This window comes from Panthera leo, chromosome B3, assembly GCF_018350215.1.
Source record: "Panthera leo isolate Ple1 chromosome B3, P.leo_Ple1_pat1.1, whole genome shotgun sequence".
In the NCBI taxonomy this organism is placed as follows: domain Eukaryota; kingdom Metazoa; phylum Chordata; class Mammalia; order Carnivora; family Felidae; genus Panthera; species Panthera leo.
In genome coordinates this window covers 39,423,958-39,443,897 of record NC_056684.1, presented here as the reverse complement: position 1 = coordinate 39,443,897, position 19,940 = coordinate 39,423,958, and the positions used below count along the sequence as shown (strand labels likewise).

At 37.4% G+C, this 19,940-nt stretch overlaps 1 protein-coding gene across 9 annotated transcripts in view; it reads right to left on the bottom strand.

The window, feature by feature from the left end:
* DENND4A (DENN domain containing 4A) overlaps positions 1-19,940 on the bottom strand; it is a 128,588-nt gene that overhangs the window by 19,058 nt on the left and 89,590 nt on the right. For 3 of the 9 annotated variants that reach the window (XM_042941668.1, XM_042941670.1, XM_042941676.1), the window contains exons 16-25: positions 17,655-17,790; positions 17,086-17,292; positions 16,620-16,748; positions 16,218-16,359; positions 15,685-15,816; positions 13,406-13,522; positions 12,431-12,565; positions 9,871-10,970; positions 5,173-5,362; positions 567-661 (exon numbers count right to left, since the gene is read on the bottom strand). In XM_042941668.1, the coding sequence (XP_042797602.1) occupies positions 567-661; positions 5,173-5,362; positions 9,871-10,970; positions 12,431-12,565; positions 13,406-13,522; positions 15,685-15,816; positions 16,218-16,359; positions 16,620-16,748; positions 17,086-17,292; positions 17,655-17,790 (2,383 nt within the window). The remainder of the gene's footprint in view (positions 1-566; positions 662-5,172; positions 5,363-9,870; positions 10,971-12,430; positions 12,566-13,405; positions 13,523-15,684; positions 15,817-16,217; positions 16,360-16,619; positions 16,749-17,085; positions 17,293-17,654; positions 17,791-19,940) is intronic. The other 6 variants (XM_042941669.1, XM_042941671.1, XM_042941673.1 and 3 more) reach the window with 4 other exon arrangements.

Below are 19,940 nucleotides of genomic sequence, written 5' to 3'. Positions count from 1 at the left end.
CAAAGCTGGTTTGTAAGGGATTCAGATGTAAAATAAAAATTTAAAGGGAACAGGGGAGTTTGGGTGGCTCAGTTGGTTGAGTGTCCAACTTCGGCTCAGGTCATGATCTCGCGGTTTGTGGGTTCGAGCCCCTCATCCAGCTGTGTGCTGACAGCTCAGAGCCTGGAGCCTGCTTTGGATTCTTTGTCTCCCTCTCTCTCTGCCCCTCCCGTTCTCGCATGCTCTCTCAAAAATAAATCAACATTAAAAAAAATTATTTTTTTAATTCAAAGGGAACATACATATAACAAGGGATAACTAGAAATACTGAAAATGAAAATGCTTTTATATGTTAATAAATGCAAAGGAAGCATGGGACTTTTCTAAAAAGGTAAAGCAGTAGGACTTCAGTGTTCTGAAGAACGGGATACTTTCAGTTTATTCAGGTGCCATATACATTCTGAAATTTTCAGATGCTCTGTTTAACTTTTTAGTTACTCTACCCCAAGCCACGAATACTTAAGAAACAGAAGTTTTCTAAGTAGTATAAGTAGTACAGGAAGATGCTCTTTTGATTCAAATCGTACCTCCATTGCATAGTTCTGGAAGATATTTGTATTACTTGTGTTGCAGGAAGATGCCACTTCTGACTTCCCAGGTAGGGCAAACTTCGACAGGGATCCTGCTCATGATTAAAAAACAAAAAGCAAAACCATTACAATTAATGACCAAGGCTATGAAAATCTTTCACTTTCATAAATCCTCTGATAAAATGTCAAACTGTTCTGTTTAAAATAGCAATTTGAGAAATAAACCAAATAAATAGTGAAAAAATGCTTTTCAAGGCATACATTTTTGTTTTGAGTACAAACCTAAGGACATGTGCTCTAATCCTACAGATCCCCACATGCTAGGGGTGTTCATTCACTACTCACTGAGGAAGCGCTTTGTGCATACAGGCTACAAGGCATTCTAGTTATTTGTCATTACCATTTCGCTGTTTCTATTTTTCCATGTTTAAAATCCAAGAATGTGGGGGCGCCTGGGTGGCTCAGTAGGTTAAGTGCTGACTTCGACTCAGGTCATGATCTTGCGGTTCGTGAGTTCGAGCCCCATGTCAGGCTCTGTGTGGACAGCTCAGAGCCAGGAGCCTGCTTCGGATTCTGTGTCTCCCTCTCTCTCTGTCCCTCCCCGGCTTGTGCTCTCTTTCTCTCTCTCTCAAAAATAATAAACATTAAAAAAATACAAGAATGTGTTCAGTTTTAAGGTCTAAAACATAAAATAGCTAATTTTATTTCCCATCATAAAAAAGATTTACTAGCAATTCTCTGTCTTGTAAGGATCTTTTAAGATCTGGTGCAGTAATCTTGTTCTTAAACATGAGGGAAGAATTTCCATATGTATTCTTCAGAGTAACGGATATTAGTTGGTATTAAAACAACAACAACAAAAACAACAACAAAGGGGAGTTCTGTGGTCAAATCACTTGTTGACAGTGGCTATTATATGTTGTTAGTAAAACTGAAGGTAATCCATACCATTTCTTTTCTTTTTTTTCTCAATAGTTACAAAATGTTATAAACACTTACATTTTTATAAAGTAAAGGTAAAAATAAGTCATGGGATAAACTACCAGTTCACAAGAAATAAAGAAGGGAAAACGTGTTAAACACCAGTCATGGGGATGCAATCGGCATAATCCAGACGAATGACCTGATTGCTTCCATAAATAAATGACGATGAAAAAAAAATTGTTCTATATCTGCCACCACTGGTCCTAGGTTGTGCCTCACATGTGCGTTGAGAGGGACAGAGAGAGCTGAAGCCTCACATCAACCTTTAAGCTACTGAGAGCTGGTGGTATTGCAGTCCTTTCCTGCATGGTTCCCCATAACCCTCTGTAATTCCTCTCTGCTAAAGCTAGTTGAAAACTCCCTTCTCATACCTTCTATTAGGCTTGAGTACTGTAATTATTTATGTGGGCAGCCTACCTTTTGTATCTAATTAATCTAGAGCACAGAATAAATATTCATTGTGATAAATACGAATCAGGCTATAAGGTAACTTTTATTTCTTAGCATAATAAATTGTTCTTGTCTATTCAAAAGAGGTGGGGGGAGCCGATTTCTTCATGAATGGATGACAAGATGGAAAAAAAGAGAGGTAACAAAGATAAAACATATCTTAGGAAAACATAATGTTAACAGACATATTAACCAGATGTGACAAGTGGACCTTGTCTGGATCCCAATTTGAACAAACCACCTATAAAAAGAGCTTTATGAGATAAATATGAAAATTTAAACTAAGTGAATATTTGATATAAAATGTTATATATTATCACATTAAAATATAATATTATAATTATGTTTTCAAACAGCAAATGCTTCACAAAAGACACATGCTATAAGAGTTCCTAACTGGCCATGCTAACATATAGTGTTAGAAGACAACGTTCATCTGTGAAGGGAGCAGTGACTAGATGTGGGCAGGACAGGAGGGTCTGGATGTTGTTGATGTTCTGTTTCTTGATCTGAGTGCTGGTTACTTAGGGGTAACCTGAGTACCGATAATTGAGTAACCTGAAATGTATTTACATACATAAAAGTATACGCATTACATGCATATTAATAAAATTAAAAATAAGTTTATGAAATACATGATTTTACTAAAATGTTAAAAAAAATTTTTTTGAAAAGAAAACCCCTGGCCCCAAAACGCATCATAAAGGCTGAATTCCCAAAAGGGCTTTATATCTAATCAAATTGCAGTTTCAACCTCCCTTAGAGTATAGTTTTAACCAGTCAGTCAGGAATTTTCCAACCAGTGCCAAGGAGTCTGCCACATGGGCCCCTCCATCTCACAAAGGAAGATGAAGTCATCTGCATGGTAAGACTGCTTCTCCCCAGGGAAAGTGACTTCGCCTGGAAAATTCTTTTTCTTTTGCTAATAACTTTCTTGCCCCACCCTTCTATAAAAACCTTCTGTTTTGTATAATTTGGAGCTCCCTTCTACTTGCTAGATGGCATGCTGCCCAATTCATGAATCGTTTAAGAAAGCCAGTTAGATCTTCAAATTTACTTGGCTGAATTCCGTTTTTTTAACAATATAAAACATTAAAGTCCTTATATTTTAGAGCTACATATTGAAGTACTGATGAATAAAATTATATGCTGTTTGGGATTTACTTAAAAACATTTTTTTTTAATGTTTATTTACTTTTGAGACAGAGAGAGACAGAGTGCAAGCGAGAGAGGGACAGAGAGAGAGAGGGAGACACAGAATCTGAAACAGGCTCCAGGCTCTGAACTGTCAGCACAGAACCCAATGTGGGGCTTGAACCCATGAACCATGAGATCGTGACCTGAATCAAAGTCGGACACTCCACCGACTGAGCCAAGCAGGCGCCCCTGGGATTTATTTTAAGATAATCCAGTGGGGAAGGAAAAAATGTTGGGACTATAGGAGGGGGAAAGATAAAACAAGACTGGTCATTTGTTGACAATTGTTGCAACTGGGTGAAGGGTAATGTGGATTCATTGTGCTATTCTTTCTACTCCTGTGTACATTTGAAAATCCCCACAACAAAAACTTCTTAAAATAGCAAAGGTGCAAATGAAAAAAATACTATAATGCGTCCATTCCTCACATCATACATTAGGACAAATTTCAAATGTATTAAATATCTAAATCAGGTGTCAAATCTACTTGTGTATGGCCAAGGGCTAAGAATGGTTTTCAGACTGTTGTTATAAAAAGAAAACGATGGGGGCACCTGGGTGGCTCAGCTGGTTAAGTGTCTGACTTTGGCTCAGCTCATGATCTCACAGTTTGTGGGTTCGGGCTCTGTGTCGGGCTCTGTGCTGACAGTTCAGAGACAGGAGCCTGCTTCAGATTCTGTGTCTCCCTGTCTCTCTGCCTCCCCTCCCACCCCCCCCACCCCCCCCCCCCCCCACGCTCATGCTCTGTCTGTCTCTCTCTCAAAAATAAACATTAAAAAAAATTTTTTTTTTAAAGAAAATGAGAAAAAAGAATATGTGACAGATGTATGTGGCCCACAAAACCTAAACTATTTAAAGCAGGCCCTTTACAGAGAAAGTCTGCTGAACTCAGAAAATGTTAGAAAGAAAACTAAACAAATGTCAGAAGAAAACACTGGCGAACTCTGGAAGGGGAAATCTTTCCTAATACCTCAAAATCCAGAAGTAGTCAGGGAAATGCTGAGAAATTTGATGACATAACATTAAAAACTTCTGTGTGGCAAAAATACCCACAGAAATTTAACACACTTGGAAGGAAATATCTGACAATTATATGACACAAAGGATTCCCTAATATAAAAAAAGAACTATCAAAACTTAAAAAAAAAAGGGCCAACAAGTGAAACGCAGGCAAAAGATAGTGCATAGAAAAAGAAATACAAATAGTCCTTGAACACATAAAAAGTTACTCAACTTACAAGAGTAATATAAATGAAACCAAACTGGAATACAGTCCTCACCTATCAGATGGCAAAAAATCCAAAAGTGTGCTAACATATTTTGTTGACAAGGCTGTGGGGAAATAGGTATTCTTATATACTGCCAGTGGGAGTGCAAAACAGCATACCCCCGAGGAAGGCAACTTGGCAATACCACTTCAAGGGAGAATTTTTGAGTATCTTCCAAAGATACCCTGTCAAAAATATAATATGACATACATGCGTCATAGCATCACTGATACTAGTCAAAGGCTGGACACCTAATGTCCGTCAACAGGGAAGTGATTAAAATGAACTATGACATATCCACAGATGATTGACCATGCAACTGTAAAAATGAACAGGGGACAATGCTATGTGATGATATGGAATGATCTTTAAGATACATTGTTAAGTGAAAAAAACAAGGAGTGGGAAAGTAGGTTACTTTTGAGTAAGAAGCCAAGGAGGCAGTAAGAACACACACATCCCTATATTTTTATAGCAGCAGCAATAAAGGATAAACCAAAATGAATAAAAATGGTTACTTCTAGGCACAGGGAGAAAACCAGATGAAGGGGTGGGGCTGGAAGGCACACCTCTCTAAAAGTGCCTGGGTTTCTTATTGTTTTGGAGATCTGGAGCTACGCAAATCTTTTACAAAATTAAAACAAAGGAAAACAAGTAAAGGCACCACATATAAAATGCAGTATGACCAAGCTGTGTGGACACACCTTCTAAGGAGGCAGAACTTTCCAGGCTTGTTCTGCTGAAATCAATTCCCTTAGTCCCTGAAGTGGCACTGCTCTCTTGGGAGGAAGTGGCTCCTTCCAACTCCTGGCAAACATCTTCATCTGTTAAAGAGGTAGATTCAGAATCCTGGGCTCCCACTGAAGAAAGACTGGTACGATCAGAACTTTGATCCTGAGGACATAATTATAAGCTTAATTTCCTTCATATTTAAAGTTAATTATTTAAAATGTCACTCCTAAGGCAGAGGAAATGCCTAATTACTCAGATGATCGATTAATCAACATTACAATGTCTACAGAAAGAAAACAACCGATTTCACAAGGGCTACTAATTTGGACAAACAGCGGGCTGGAAATCATTTAGATAACATTTGGAGTTAGATCAAAGCAGATACCTGCTAGTAAGATACCCTTGGCTGACTTTGAATCTCTTCATTTATTGTTCCTTTCCCTCCCTGCAAATCCCAGCCCAGGATGATACCATTAGAATTGCATTCTATTAAAATTTATGTTTACATTTTATTGTTTTCCATAATAACCTAGGTTTCAAAGACATGTATTTCCAGTTTTCATTTTTGAGAACACCAAAATGTTAAGTTAAATATTTTGCTGGTTACATCAACAATACATATGAACATCTGATAGGTATGAATTTTTGTATAAAGAAAAATATTGGAGGGGGGGGTGCCTGGGTGGCTCAGTCAGTTAGCGTCTAACTCTTGATATCAGCTCTGGTCATGATCTTGAGGTTCACAGAATCAAGCCTCACTTTGGGCTGGGCTCTGCACTGGCAGCACAGAGCTTGCTTGGGAATCTCTCTCTTCCTTTCTCTCTCTGCCCTTCCAAAGCTTGCTCTTGCTCTCAAAATAAGTAAATAAAAGAAATTTAAATATCTATAATTCTACTGCCCAGATAATACAATTTACATTTTTTTAGTCATGGTGTGTGTGTGTGTGTGTGTGTTGAGTTGTTCTTTTTTAGGATTATTTGAACATTTTTATTGGCTTTTTTTGGCTACATCGCATTGTGTTTTTAAAGTGGGTGCTCTAGGAATTAGAATATACACACCTAATCATTTACAGCCTACTTCAGGTTCTTATCATACCACTTCATATATAATAACTAATGAATGTCAGCAGAGTGAATCCCTTCACCACTGTAAAACATGTACCTATGTTGCATATTCCGTAACATGTCATAAGTTTTAGGTTGGAGAATTATAAGCATTTTAAGGAATTTAAGAGATAAAAAAGTATATTTTTTTATATTATACAACTATTTACCATGTATTTTGTTCTTCCTTCATTCCTGCAGATACAGTTTTGCTTGTGGTATCATTTTCTTCAGCCCGAAGAACTTCCTTTAGCATATTTTATACAGCAGGACTGCTGGCCATGAATTCTTTTCCTTTATCTGAAAATGTGTTTATTTCGCCTTTACCCCTGAAGAGTATTTTCACTGGATAAAGAATTCTGGTTGACAGATCTTTTGGCACATTCGTGGTGTGGTTCCAGTGTGTTCTTTCCTCCACGGATTGTGATAAAAAATATATGGTCATTCAAATCCTCATTCCTCTGTAGGTAATGTGTCATTTGTCTTTAACAGTTTTCAGGATATTTTCTATTAATTCCCCCCACCCCCAGCAGTCATTTTATTAGTAGATGGATATCTTTGCTTTTTAGCAGTTTTGCTTATGTGTGTATACATGTGGTTTCGAGTTTATGCTAATAGTTTACTGAGCCTCTTATACCTGTAAATCTAAATCTTTTACCAAGTTTGGGAAGTTTGAGCCATTATTTATTTCTTCAGATATCTTTTCTACCACAATCCTTTTCTCTAATATTTCTGGAACTCCAATTATATGTTAGATCTTTTGATATTGTCCCACAAGTCTCTGAGGCTCTTTCCTCTACCCTCTCCATTCTGCTGAGCCCATCCAATGAGTTTATTTCAGACTTTTTTTTTTTAGTTATACATTATGTTTTTCAAAAATAGTTTCTATTTCTTGCTGAGAATTCCTTTTCATTTATCCAAATGTGTTTTTCTTTAACCTCAGGAAACCTCGTTATAATACCTACTTTAGAGTTTCAGTTGGATAATTTCAACATCTGGGTCATCTCAGGGTTGTCTTTCCCTTGAGAATTGGGTCACATTTTCCTGGTTCTTTACCTATCAAGCAATTCTGGATTTTATTTTGGACACCATGAACGTTATGTTTTGGAGTCTGGGTACTGTTATAATCTCTTGGAGAACACATGCTTTTGCTACAGCAGGCTGGCAATAAGGTTATGTTCTGATTATAATTTGTGTTTCAATTTTTATAGGCAGTGACAATTCTTAGTTTAGTGCTCTAAGCTTCGTCTCTGCTGGTTTGCATTTATCCCGTGCACGTGTCGCTCAAGGGACTCTTGTTTGGGGCGTTCACAGAATCTGGGAATCCCCTTCTCTCAGATTCCCCTCAAACTCTCCAGCTCACAGCTGCCCCCCTTCTCTGGTTCCTCTGCCCAGGAACTGTGGGGTTTCTCTTGAAGTCTCAGCTGCCAGGGCTGTCATGCCACACAGTGACTGGACCTGCTCTTGGGGTGAAGATGCAGGAGAAAAGAAAATGGGGAATTCACCTCTGTCTGGGTCCCTCCCCACAACCTGCCTGCTTTTTCAGAATTCTTAGTTGTTTTTTGTGTTTTGTCTGGAGATTTTAGTTACATTCAGGGGGAGGGATGGGCTTTGGTGGCCTTAAATTACCACAGTGGAACTGGGACTCTCACCCTAATTTTTAGAGATGATATTTGCTGGGTGTAGGAAAACAGGGTGACAGTTTTCTCTCAGCGCTCTAAAAGAGTCTTTCCAGGATCTCCGGACATCAAAGTTTCTGTTCTGAAGACAAGTGTCGGTTTCTTACTGTTGTTCCATTTGAAGGTAAGACAGCTCTTGTCCCTGGCTCCTTCTATGATTTCCTCTTTGTATTCCATTTCCATCTATTTTAACAGGAGATGCCTAAGTATGGTTTTCTTTGCATTTATTCTGCTTGACATTTGTAGATCTTCTAAATATGTGAGTTGCCATCTTTAGTCACTTCGGGAAAATCTTTGGCAATTCGCTTTTTAAATGTTCCTTCTATCTCATTCTTTCTTCTTTTGGAACTCAGTTACATCAGTGTTAGGCATTGTCACTAAATCCCACCTCTGTTTTTGTATTTTCCGTTTGTTTTCCCGTCTGTGCTTCAGAGTGGATATTTTTTACTGAGTTTCCATCTAGTTTACTACTTTCTTTTTCTGTGCTTTGTCTGCTGTTAAATCCAACTACTGAACTACTGCAATCTTAATTTCAAATCTTTTTCAGTTCTAGAATTTATACTTGATTCTTTTTAATGGATAATTATCCAGTGAAACTTTCTACCTTTGCAGCTGTTTTTCACTTTTTCCTCAATTTTCTTGAACATACTAAAAGTATTTCAAAAGTCTCCTGCTAAGTTAACTATTTGGGCCACCTGAAGGTCTCTTCCCACTCCCTGTTTTTCTTTTGTTTTTTAGTTACGGTCCCATCTCTTGGTATAGCGATTTTTCATTAAATGATAGAATATAAAAAATTATATGTAAAAAATCACGAGGACTCTAATGATATTCTTTTCCTCTAGAAAGGGCACACTCTTTCATGTGTTAGATAAGGCTGATTATCTTCATCTAATCACAGGCTGAGCTGAGACAAGCCCGGGGTGCCGTTCTGGTCAGGTGTAGTCCACCTCTGGTTTGCCAACAGCATGGCTCTGTAGGACTTCTGACTAAGGGCTCCGTGTGCTTATCGAAGCTCCCTGCCTCCACTCCCGCCCCCTAAGAACTTAGGAACTCTTTGCAACTGTATTCCCGACACCGTGAAACTGCTGAAAACTCTTTTTCGTCAGAGACTTTCGGCTTACCTTTTTAGCCTCTTGTCTCATGCACTATCAGTATTTGGAACATATCTTGAAGGAAAAAAATTGGTGCTATTTGAGGACCCTCAAGCCTCTAATTTTGTCTTCCCAGTTTTACGAGATCCCCAAAGCTCTGTGGCCCCTCACCTCTCCTCAGTCCTCTGATAAGGGATTTGCAACTCCCAGTTCTGAGCTCAGATTCAACAAATGCCCTCAGGGGAAACGTAGCTGTAGCGTGTCCGGCTCCTCTCTGCTATTCTTTTCTTGCTACGATCTTGCCCCAGTACTTTCTAGTTGCTTTAGCAAATGTCTGATGACTTTAAACAGATACTTTATATTTCCTTTAGCTTTTTGCTCTCGAGAGATATGTAGTGGGTCCATCACAAGCTACTGCATCCTAACTAGGAGGAAAAAATCCTATGTCGGCTGATAATTTTGAAGGCATGCTAGACAGTACCTGAAAAAAAAAATCCCCATTTTGAAGGAAATAATGAAGTTCAGTAGGCATTTTCATATAACACTCATTTTTACTCCAGCTACAATCATTTTCGTTCGAAAGTGAACTAAAAACATAACCCTTGGTTAGTGAATTTTCTTTCGAAGTTATTATTCAAGTTCAGGTTCTGATATTTACAAACCTTAAGCATCCCAAGATTCCTTTTTGGTCAAGTTGTGTTTAAGGAGAATGGTGAAAACGGACATCTTTGCAAGGAAGGGGCTTTTGGTGGTGGAGGAGGGTAAAAGGAAAAGTAGAAAACACAAACAGAACTTACCTTAGATGAGGTGGTATACATGGTGAATCTTGAATACCATTTGCTGGCTTTCTCTGCAACTCCTTTCCCAGCAGTAAACATACTGTTCCTCAGAACGTCTAGTTTAGGTACTAGCAGTGTATCTAAATTAAATGAAGGTGACGAATGGGTTAATGCATCTTGAGAGTCTTCCCTAAATGGGCAAGTAGGTGAGAAGGCCGGAGAAGACCAGAGTCTGTCCCTTGGTCTCTCCTCCGTTTTCGTGTAACTTTTAGATTTGGTAAGTCTCATCGGCCTAGGAGAATGAGGAGGCAAGCTGGATCTTCTGCACGCCTTGACCAGTGTTGGACTTTTCTTACCAGTTGATTTATCGTCACATGCCCGTTGTAAATCAATGCTTGGCGTGCGGCTCGTCAACGGACTGCTCATGTTATTCATATACATCACAATTTCTTCAGCCAAATCACGCCTAGCGGATGGTGTTGAAACGCTTTTGCTGTCATCGTCATCCTCCTCCTCCTCCCCTTTTTGCTGCTGTTCAGTCTCAGCCACCAAAAGGGAGAGGGGATCAAATCCCGTGGCGACATCCGTTTTCTCAGAGGGTTTTACTGAAAAGCTGCTGCTGAGACGCTGAGTCCTCTTGGGGTTTTGTGAAGCAACATATCCCACTTTTGACCCATCTGTTTCGCCGTCTAAGTCCTCCAAATCAAAAATAACGGGAGAATCCACTTTATCTGCCAAACAATCGGAACCATCGAAAGGTGTATCGTCATCACTAGATTCCTTTTCTAGACTGTCTCTTTTTGATCTCAAAGGTGGCTTTCCAATATCAAGACTAGTTGGTCTTGTGCTTTTTGAGATCACATTTGAAAGTATTTTTGCGTCAGCTCCTAGTTTTTCGGCCATGTCTCCAGGATTTGCTTCCTGGTTGACTCTACTGAGCACAAGTCCCACCAGTACTCCTCCGCTAAGACTGCGCTCTCTGCTTCCCCAGGAGAGTCGCTGCTGCAAATCAGCTTCGTTGTCACTTTTATGTCTTTTCCTGAAGCATCTGCTTGGACTCTTTCCTGTTTCATTTGGACCCTCAAAGGGTGACATTAAGAGCAGCTCAGATGTGCTTTCTGAAAAACAAGTCAAGTGTTTTTAGCCACGAAAAATGTCATGTGCAAATGTAAGGTGTCTTACATTTTGAAAATACTAAGTAATGAAAGTGATAATAGCAAGTACTCACTGAATTATTTCCTCTGAGTACCGTCTTAGTTGACAGACACCATAACTAGGCACTTCCCTCGCATTACCTACTACAATCATTCCAACATCCTTACGGGTTGAGAAGAAACTGACACTCAGAGAGATTAATTATCTAGCCCAAAGTTACCCAGCCCTTAAGTGAAAGAAGTGGGATTCAAGTCCAGACATGACTGACTATGAAAGGTATGCTCTGAGACATTAACAGGTACTGCTTTTTAAAATTATTTTTATTTAAATAAAAAAAAATCTTTTTTAACATTTATATTTGAGAGAAAGAGACAGAGCATGAGCAGGAGAGGGGCAGAGAGAGGGGGAGACACAGAATCCGAAGCAGGCTCCAGGCTCTGAGCTGTCAGCACAGAGCCCGATGTGGGGCTCAAATTCACGAGTGGTGAGGTCATGAACTGAGCCGAAGTTGGATGTCCAATCGACTGAGCCACCCAGGCACCCCTAAATTTTTTTTAACATTTATTCATATTTGAGAGACAGAGATAGATTGTGAGTGAGGGAGGAGCAGAGAGAGAGGGAGACAAAGAATCTGAAGCAGGCACCAGGCTCTGAGCTGTCAGCACAAAGCCTGACGTGGGGCCTGAACTCACAAACTATGAGATCATGACCTGAGCTGAAGTGGGACGCTTAACCGACTGAGCCACCCAGGCGCCCCTCCCCCCAAAATGATTTGATGAAAATTTGTGAGACCAAATATTATCCCAAATCCTAAACACTCTTTTCCATTAATTAGGTGATAACTTATATGACCTGTCAACTGTCAGAATATGCCTTAGTCTTCTCATCTATAAAAGAGCGCTTATATCCTCTCTCCTTAATCTAAGCATTGTTCTATTAACAAATACAAAATAATATGTAAAAAGTACTCTGAAAAGAAAAAAAATATTAGGTATTATTATCTAAACTATCTGGAAGACTATCCTCTTGCTTCTGAGAAAACAGGGACAATAATGACGATTAAAGAACTATAGGCTTCAGGGGCTCCTGGATGGCTCAATTAAGTGTCCGACTCCCAATTTCGGTTCAGGTCATGATCTCATGGTTTGTGGGATCAAGCCTCATGTCAGGCTCTGCACTGACAGCTCGGAGCCTGCTTGGGATCCTCTCTCTCCCTTTCTGCCCCTTTCCCGCTCGTGCTCACTCTCTCACTCTCAAAATAAATAAATAAACTTAAAACAACAACAACAAAAAGAACTATGTGCTTCATTTAAAAACTGGTAAGTGTAAGGTACCCCCAGATGGATCATCTCACTTGCTCCCACTTCCCCCTTCCAGAAAGTCCATCATTCCAAACTCAAAAGATGTGTACTGTTCAACTTACCAGCAGCGCCTTCTTCTGATATTTTATCAGCACCATTGTTACCGGTGCCACTGGGGCGAACTATACTGGAAGAACTTTGATAATTAAGCTCAGGAAGACAATCAGCACTTCCTTTTGCACTCTCGCTCTCTGATACTGTAAAGATTAAAATGAACCATTAAGATAAAAGCTATGTACTTCATAGAAGGCATAAAGAGAAGAAGCTTTCGGTTCTAAATATTTCTATCTTTAAACAAAATTTTTTTAAAATATTTATTTATTTTTGAGAGAGACAGAGACACAGCATGAGTGGGGAAGGAGCAGAGAGAGGGAGACACAGAATCTGAAACAGGTTGCAGGCTCTGAGCTGTCAGCACAGAGCCCGACGCGGGGCTCGAACTCACGAACTGTGAGATCATGACATGAGCCAAAGTCAGACGCCCGACCGACTAAGCCACCCAGGCACCCCCTAAATATTTCTATCTTAAAATAGGTGATTAGAAAATACCAAACACCTCTACATCTATTTGTCAATCACAAGTAGATGATTGCAGTTATTTGAGGCCTCAAGACGTGTATCAAATTACTAAGTACTGGTCATGTGTGAGGTCCACACATTTTGTATTTCTTTTTGGTTGTGAAACACTGCTTTTGATGGAGGTGGCCAAAGGGGAAAAATAGAAGTCACAGACCATTAACAAAGCATTACATAAAAATATTGTTAAACCTTAGAAAAGAGCCACTGTTTGTAGTATATTTGTACTACGAGAAGAGAATTTGATTGGAGAGTGTTGTGCCACTGAGACGAGACACTTTACACATAAAGTATTTGTGTGTTGGAACATTAGGTGGTGAAGAGAGCCTGTAATGTGAAGAAAGAGGAGTCATAATGGGAACTTGGAAAATAAAATCAGTACTGTTATACTTGAAGCCACTTGTGTTTTCCGTTAATAGACGTGCACAAATTTATACAATATCAACTTAAATAATACCTACGGGAACTAGAATCACTCCCTTTCTTATCTTTTTCTTCTTGAATTTCTTCAGTAGATATATCCCCTCTTCTAACTTCATCCTTAGATAATGAATTATACCCAAGATCAGACTGGCCACCTAGGAAAAAGAGAAAAAAAAAAAAGAAACAAAAACCCTCTGCTGTTCATCATAAGCTTCTTTAGTGAGAACAACTGGATTTAGGAGCAACACACTAGTGTTTAGACTTCCTGATGAGAAATTTTCTGGATAACTTACAATTGAAAGCATTATTTTGTCAGCCCCCCTCCTCCATCTCTACTAATGCAAGAGAGGGATGATCGCAAAGTAACATTTCTGGCTCCACACCGCAGTCAAAAGAGACTATGTACATTCACACTACTGTCTGGGATCCTAAAGGTACAGACTAACCAGATGTTCTTTAAGCCCATGACCTTTCCAGGTTAAAGTCTAAGTTCCAGCTAAGCAATGGAGAAGAAAAATCTGCAGGGAATTCCTGACAGAACATTCACATGCAGATCACTGAACCCAAATGTATAAATGATTCTACCCAAAAATCATTTAGGTTTGGGTTTATTTAAATTTATTGATAGGTAATTATTTTTCTGCAAGTTCAACAGAATGATTACTGAATTGCACTTGAGTACAGATACATGGGAATGAGAAAAAAATGTGTCACTGTTAAGCAAACCCTGCACTGATAGAAGAAAACTTCTAATACATTGCTGTTCAAGAAGTCCTCTGTAATTTTCAGCAAATTGTTTTCACTAGAATAGCATCAAAATACAAGGTTTTAAATCCTATTTCTCCATCTTAGGAGACACGATTTTAAGCAAACCACTCAACCTTTTGGTTTGGATTTCAAGTCTCCAGATTTATAACACACAAAGCAGTTATGACTATATGAGAGAGGCTATATATTGAACGGTTTTATAAACCTATAAAGAACTGTGTAAAGAAACTGTATTAAGTATCACTAGGTATTTACTTTAAAATTATAATTTTGAGTTTGTATTTTTTCTAATCAAACTTTTGGCTCCATTTGTACAGAAAATACAAATTTAAAAATATGGAGATGATCATGATGGAAATTCATGCTTTTGTTAGATTCTGCAATGCTTTAAAATAAACTTTTCAAAAGCCACACTTAAAAACAAAAGATAGAGGGGCCTCTGGTCGGCTCAGTCAGAAGAAGGTGCGACTCTTGACCTTAGGGTTGTGAGTTCGAGCCCCACGTGGGGTGTAGAAATTACTGAAATAAAAATAAAACTAAAAAATAAAATTGATTTCTTCATTTTTAAGAGAGAATGCCTGAAGATGACTACTATAACCCGGATTAATTCATATTGCATGATCAAAATATAAAACCAGCCAAGTAAGAACAACTATGAAAATTACACTGCAACACAATTTGCTTACATTCATTACTCTTAAAAGTAGGCATAAAAGGAGACAGACCAAAATAATGTTACCATATGTAGAGAAAGAAGCCTTCATATTTTGTTATTAATGCTTAGATTTTTAATTTAAAATTTCTGTCTGTTAAGAGGTGGCTCTTACACTATGCACAAAAGTCATGTATCTTTTTTAAATGTCCTAATGAAAAGAACAGAATTATTCAACAAATTTCAGTGTGTCAGTTTTAATTCTTAGAGGAAGATTATGTACAAATCTGATATTTTAATGAAATTAATGGCATCTTCAGTGCTAGAAGACTACAAGCTTTATATATATTTGAAAAGTTTTTTATAATGCCTTTTTATTTTACTATAGCATAAGAGTCACAAGAAGCTGGCAAAATAATACAGTACAGAGAGTTCCTGTGTACTGTTTACCCAGCTTCTCTCAATGATACTATCTGACATGAAATATAATACACTGTTAAAACCAGGAAGTTGATGTTGATATGTACTATTAACTCAGATCAGGGCTATAAAGTTTCTCTTTAAAAAACCTCTAATAACATTTTCACAATTACAAGGAAGAATTTATCCTTAAAAATTACATGATAAAGATATCTGTGTGCTATCCAGAGTTAATTGGATTATCATCGGCTAAATACTTGAATAAACTCTCAAACTTTTATTTCTATTCAAATAAAGAATGAATAAAACAGCATGTAATTATTAAACACAGTATCAAACCAAATGCCTATCATATAAAATTAAAAAGTGACAGTTAACTTAAATACATCATTGAAAATTAAAATCTAAAAAAGACAGATGAGCAAATCTAGTTTGTAAAATGTACTGTAATAAATGTATACATAAGCACACACAAACCTGTACTAGATCTATCATCAGTAGCATATACTTTGATTAAACCCGTATTAAAAGGTGCCTGCTCCACAGTTTGTGTCCCATGACCACTATCCATGCTGCCATGACTAATAGCATCCAGGTCACTGCCATCTGCTTAAGAACACAATGTGACAGCATTTTACTACTCAGGGAGATACCAAAAATACACATTAGTTGTCGCTCAAGCTAATAATCCACTAATACTGAACACGAAATGTGCCACATAATTAGCAAAATACAACTATACCAACTATAACTATTGTGAATTATTACTGAACACTAAAGCAAGATCACCAGAGCTTCATAATTTAACAGTTCCAGGAAAAAAGTGAAATTTGGTGTCTTTCAAAGGGGAAAATACTCTAATATTAGAATTTGCTTAATGGCAATAAAAACTAGAAAACATTTAATATTTTGAAACTATGTAAAATTTCTAAAGAAATGTAAAGTGTAACTAGTCAATGAATTTTTTTTTTAAAGTAAAACATATACATCCTTTAAGAACCTTTAATTACCTGAGAGAGTTGTTTGTGATAAGTGTGCGTGTTTCTTTAAAGCTCTTTTGAACTGTGCTACTCCTAAAACAACGTTTCTTACTTTTGTCCAAAGAAAATAGCCACTACGACTTCTTGAGGGCCAAGTACTTTCCAGAACAGCCTATGCATTCAACAAAATAAAATAATTAGTAAAATAACATTGATAAGTGAGTGTACATTGGCTTTATAGTTAAGCTAAAGAAGATCTAAATCGATTGTACAACACAAAATAGAATAAAAAATCTTATTTGGTTTACAAAATATACTTTAGTACTCCAAAATTAATGCCAAACAAGGCCTGAATCAATGATTTCTGCCAACAAATTAAGGGTGTATAATCACAAAAGTTATACTTTTTCTCCACTAAATCAAAGTAATTACCTTATTATAATAACCATAAGTAATGGCATTGGGGTCAATACCAGCTTTCTGCATTTCGAAAAGCACTCGAACTGCAAGCACGGGCTGATCATACTGTCCACAGAGCTGCATGAGAATGCGGTAGCACACCTGAAACACAAAACGCAGAGTGTACAGAAACAAAGTACGCATGAACATAAATCCAAAATAAAGTAATGCTTTTTATTTCATTTCTTATAGTTGCTATTGTTTCTCCCGTTTTTAAGTTTTTAAAATAATGCGTTAAAAAACATGTTTAAAATACATGTATTACTTTTTTTAAGTTTATTTATTTATTTTGAGAGACAGAGAAAGAGCACTGTCAGCACAGAACCTGTTACAGGACTCGGACGCACCAACCGTGAGATCACGGCCTGAGCTACAGTTGGATGGTTAACCAACTGAGCCACCCAGGTGCTCCTAAAATGCATTTGAAAAAAACTGTTACCTCATCAGGGGGATCCATCTTCTTTGACTGCATTTTTTTAAGCACATCATATGCTGTTTTCAGGGCCCTGACTTTTGAATGACATACTTTCACATAAGCTGGCAGACAAATAAACCATAGTCCGTAACAGTGACGCAGTAGACATCTAGACCACATTTGGGGAATGGAAGAATACTTCTTGGCAATTTTATGGGCTGATTTAATTTCCTAGAAAAACAATGCAAGGATCTCATTAATAAATATACACATTTAAGTATTCTTATTTATTAACTGAATGCTGAATAAGGGCAGGTCATATGCTTTTATAATATTTCGCTCACAAAATCTGTCTGTAATTACTATACAGTCAAGCCTCTGCTTGAATGTGTATTATAAGATGTGTAAAATAAAATTCTAAGATAGGAAAATTAGTTAATGTTTTGAAGTCACATTACTATGAATTCAGGACGCCTTGTGGAGCATGATAACCTACTCATATATATGGGGCAGTAAAATATATTAAGAAAGAGTATCACATTAATTTTGTTCTAATACTTGAATATATGAAAAGCACAAAATTGTCAAAGTACCTGTTTTGTTCTTCTGAACATGGGAGAAGGGCTACTAGGACTACTTGATTTTGAAGGCAATTTGTTCTTTCGTGTTTGTAGAAATCCTTCAGGTCTCTCAAATAAATTGTTTCTAAGAACTGGAAATCCATTATAGCTGTTTTTGAAAAGAAAAAAAAAATCTCAAGCACACATAGATGATCATACTGGTTACAATCTAAAAAATATTCTGACCAATATTTCAACTATTTTTCTCCATCAGACAATGATATATACTTAACAAATATTCATGCTAATGTTGCCTTGTAATAGTCAAATACAAACTCAAGTATATATTTTAGAGCTAAAAAAGCAAAATATATTTAAATTTTGTTGAACTTAACATCAAACCCTAAAGTAAATCAAGCAAGCTTTGTACGTTAGTATTCATGTAGATACACAGCAAACATATCAGATAATATGATGGTAAAAGGTCCACCAAATCAATACGCTTTCAGACAGGACAGTCATTAAAATCGCTGCTTTAGATTAAAATATTACTGTTGAACTGTCCCCTTAAAAAGATACAAATAACGTATTAGTGCTCCAGGACAAACATATTATTATGAATTGGTTTATCACGTTAGTTAAGTAGGTTCAGGCCCTCATTTATGAGAAAGAAAATTGAAGAGGTTGGAGAAGAAGAAAAGATTAGAATGAGCGGCTCAATGAGGAGGTGGGCCTAATGTGGGTGCTAGAGCAAAGTATTTTGGGAATTTAAAAGGTAGCAGCAGCTAGGAAAAAGACATGCTTTTGAAAAGAATAGAAGAAGCCCCTGAGCATCACAATGAACCTACTTTAAAATCTTCCTAAGGGCATACAAATAGTTTCAATTAACTGAGAAAACCAGTTATAATAAAAGATAGTAAACTATATCTATTATACATTACTATAGGCAAATTCAGTAAAATGAAAAAATATTGATAAATATTGAATGTTAAGTAGGAATAAAATAGCAAAGGAGTTCAGGAAAACTATGCCCCTTAAAAAATTCATTGTATGTACATGTGTGATAATGAGACCATTCTGTGTGTCTTATGGAAACTTGCTTGCTACCTTATCATTTTACACAGACAATGTAAGAATATGAGTCGCCTCTCACTAAGAGGACCCACTGTACTCATTAAAGACATTTAAGTTGTTTTTCCAATGATTGGTATGATTACACCAGAATTATATTGTTAGTCTCAATTCAAAGAGTGACTTAGATTCTTTAAAAAATAGAAACTTTCCAAGCTAAGCAATTTTTTATTAACGTAAATCTAAAAGTTAAATTTTGAAAAAGTTAAAAGCAAATCATAAAAAAACAAAACTTTATTAGTGAAACATGTCTCCCCACAAAAGTCTTAGAAGTATAATGTACCAAAGGGATCAAAGATATGAGATCTTGTTTAGAAAGAAAAAAAAAAAGTGAGAAAGAAATTAGGAGAGAGATTTTGAACACCTTTGACAAAAGGCAGAATTTTAAAAAGTGATCTGAGCAACTTCATCAATAGACAAAAAGTAAGGGCAGGAGCCAAGCGGCCTATGAATTAACTGACATTCACAAACACCTGTTGCACCGCTTTTTTGTCTGTAAAAGGAAGAATTTAATCTGAGTTACAAATAAGGATGTTCTGAAAAATCCTTTTTCAATGAAAATAAACTATGACCTAATCAGTGATAGATGTGAAATGGCTTTAAAGTAAGAAAATATTATTGGAGAAAGAAATCATTTATTATCTAAAACGAAATATCAGGGGCGCCTGGGTGGCTCAGTCGGTTAAGCGTCCGACTTCGGCTCAGGTCATGATCTCACAGTCCGTGAGTTCGAGCCCTGCGTCAGGCTCTGTGCTGGCAGCTCGGAGCCTGGAGCCTGTTTCAGATTCTGTGTCTCCCTCTCTCTGACCCTCCCCCGTTCATGCTCTGTCTCTCTCTGTCTCAAAAATAAATAAACATTAAAAAAAAAAATTAAAAAAATAAATAAATAAAACGAAATATCAGTTTAGGGGCACCTGGATGGTTCAATCGGTTAAGTGACTGACACTTAATTTCAGCTCAGGTCATGTTCTCACCGTTCCTGAGATTGAGCCCCGAGTTGGGCTCTGCACTGGCAGCTCAGAGCCTGCTTGGGATTCTCTCTCTTCCTCTCTCTCTGTCCCTCCCCAACTCTCTCTCTCTCTCAAAATAAATAAATAGGGGCACCTGGGTGGCTTAGTCAGTTAAGCTTCTGACTTTGGCTCTGGTCTTGATCTCATGGTTTGTGGGTTGGAGCCGCCCCGCGTCAGA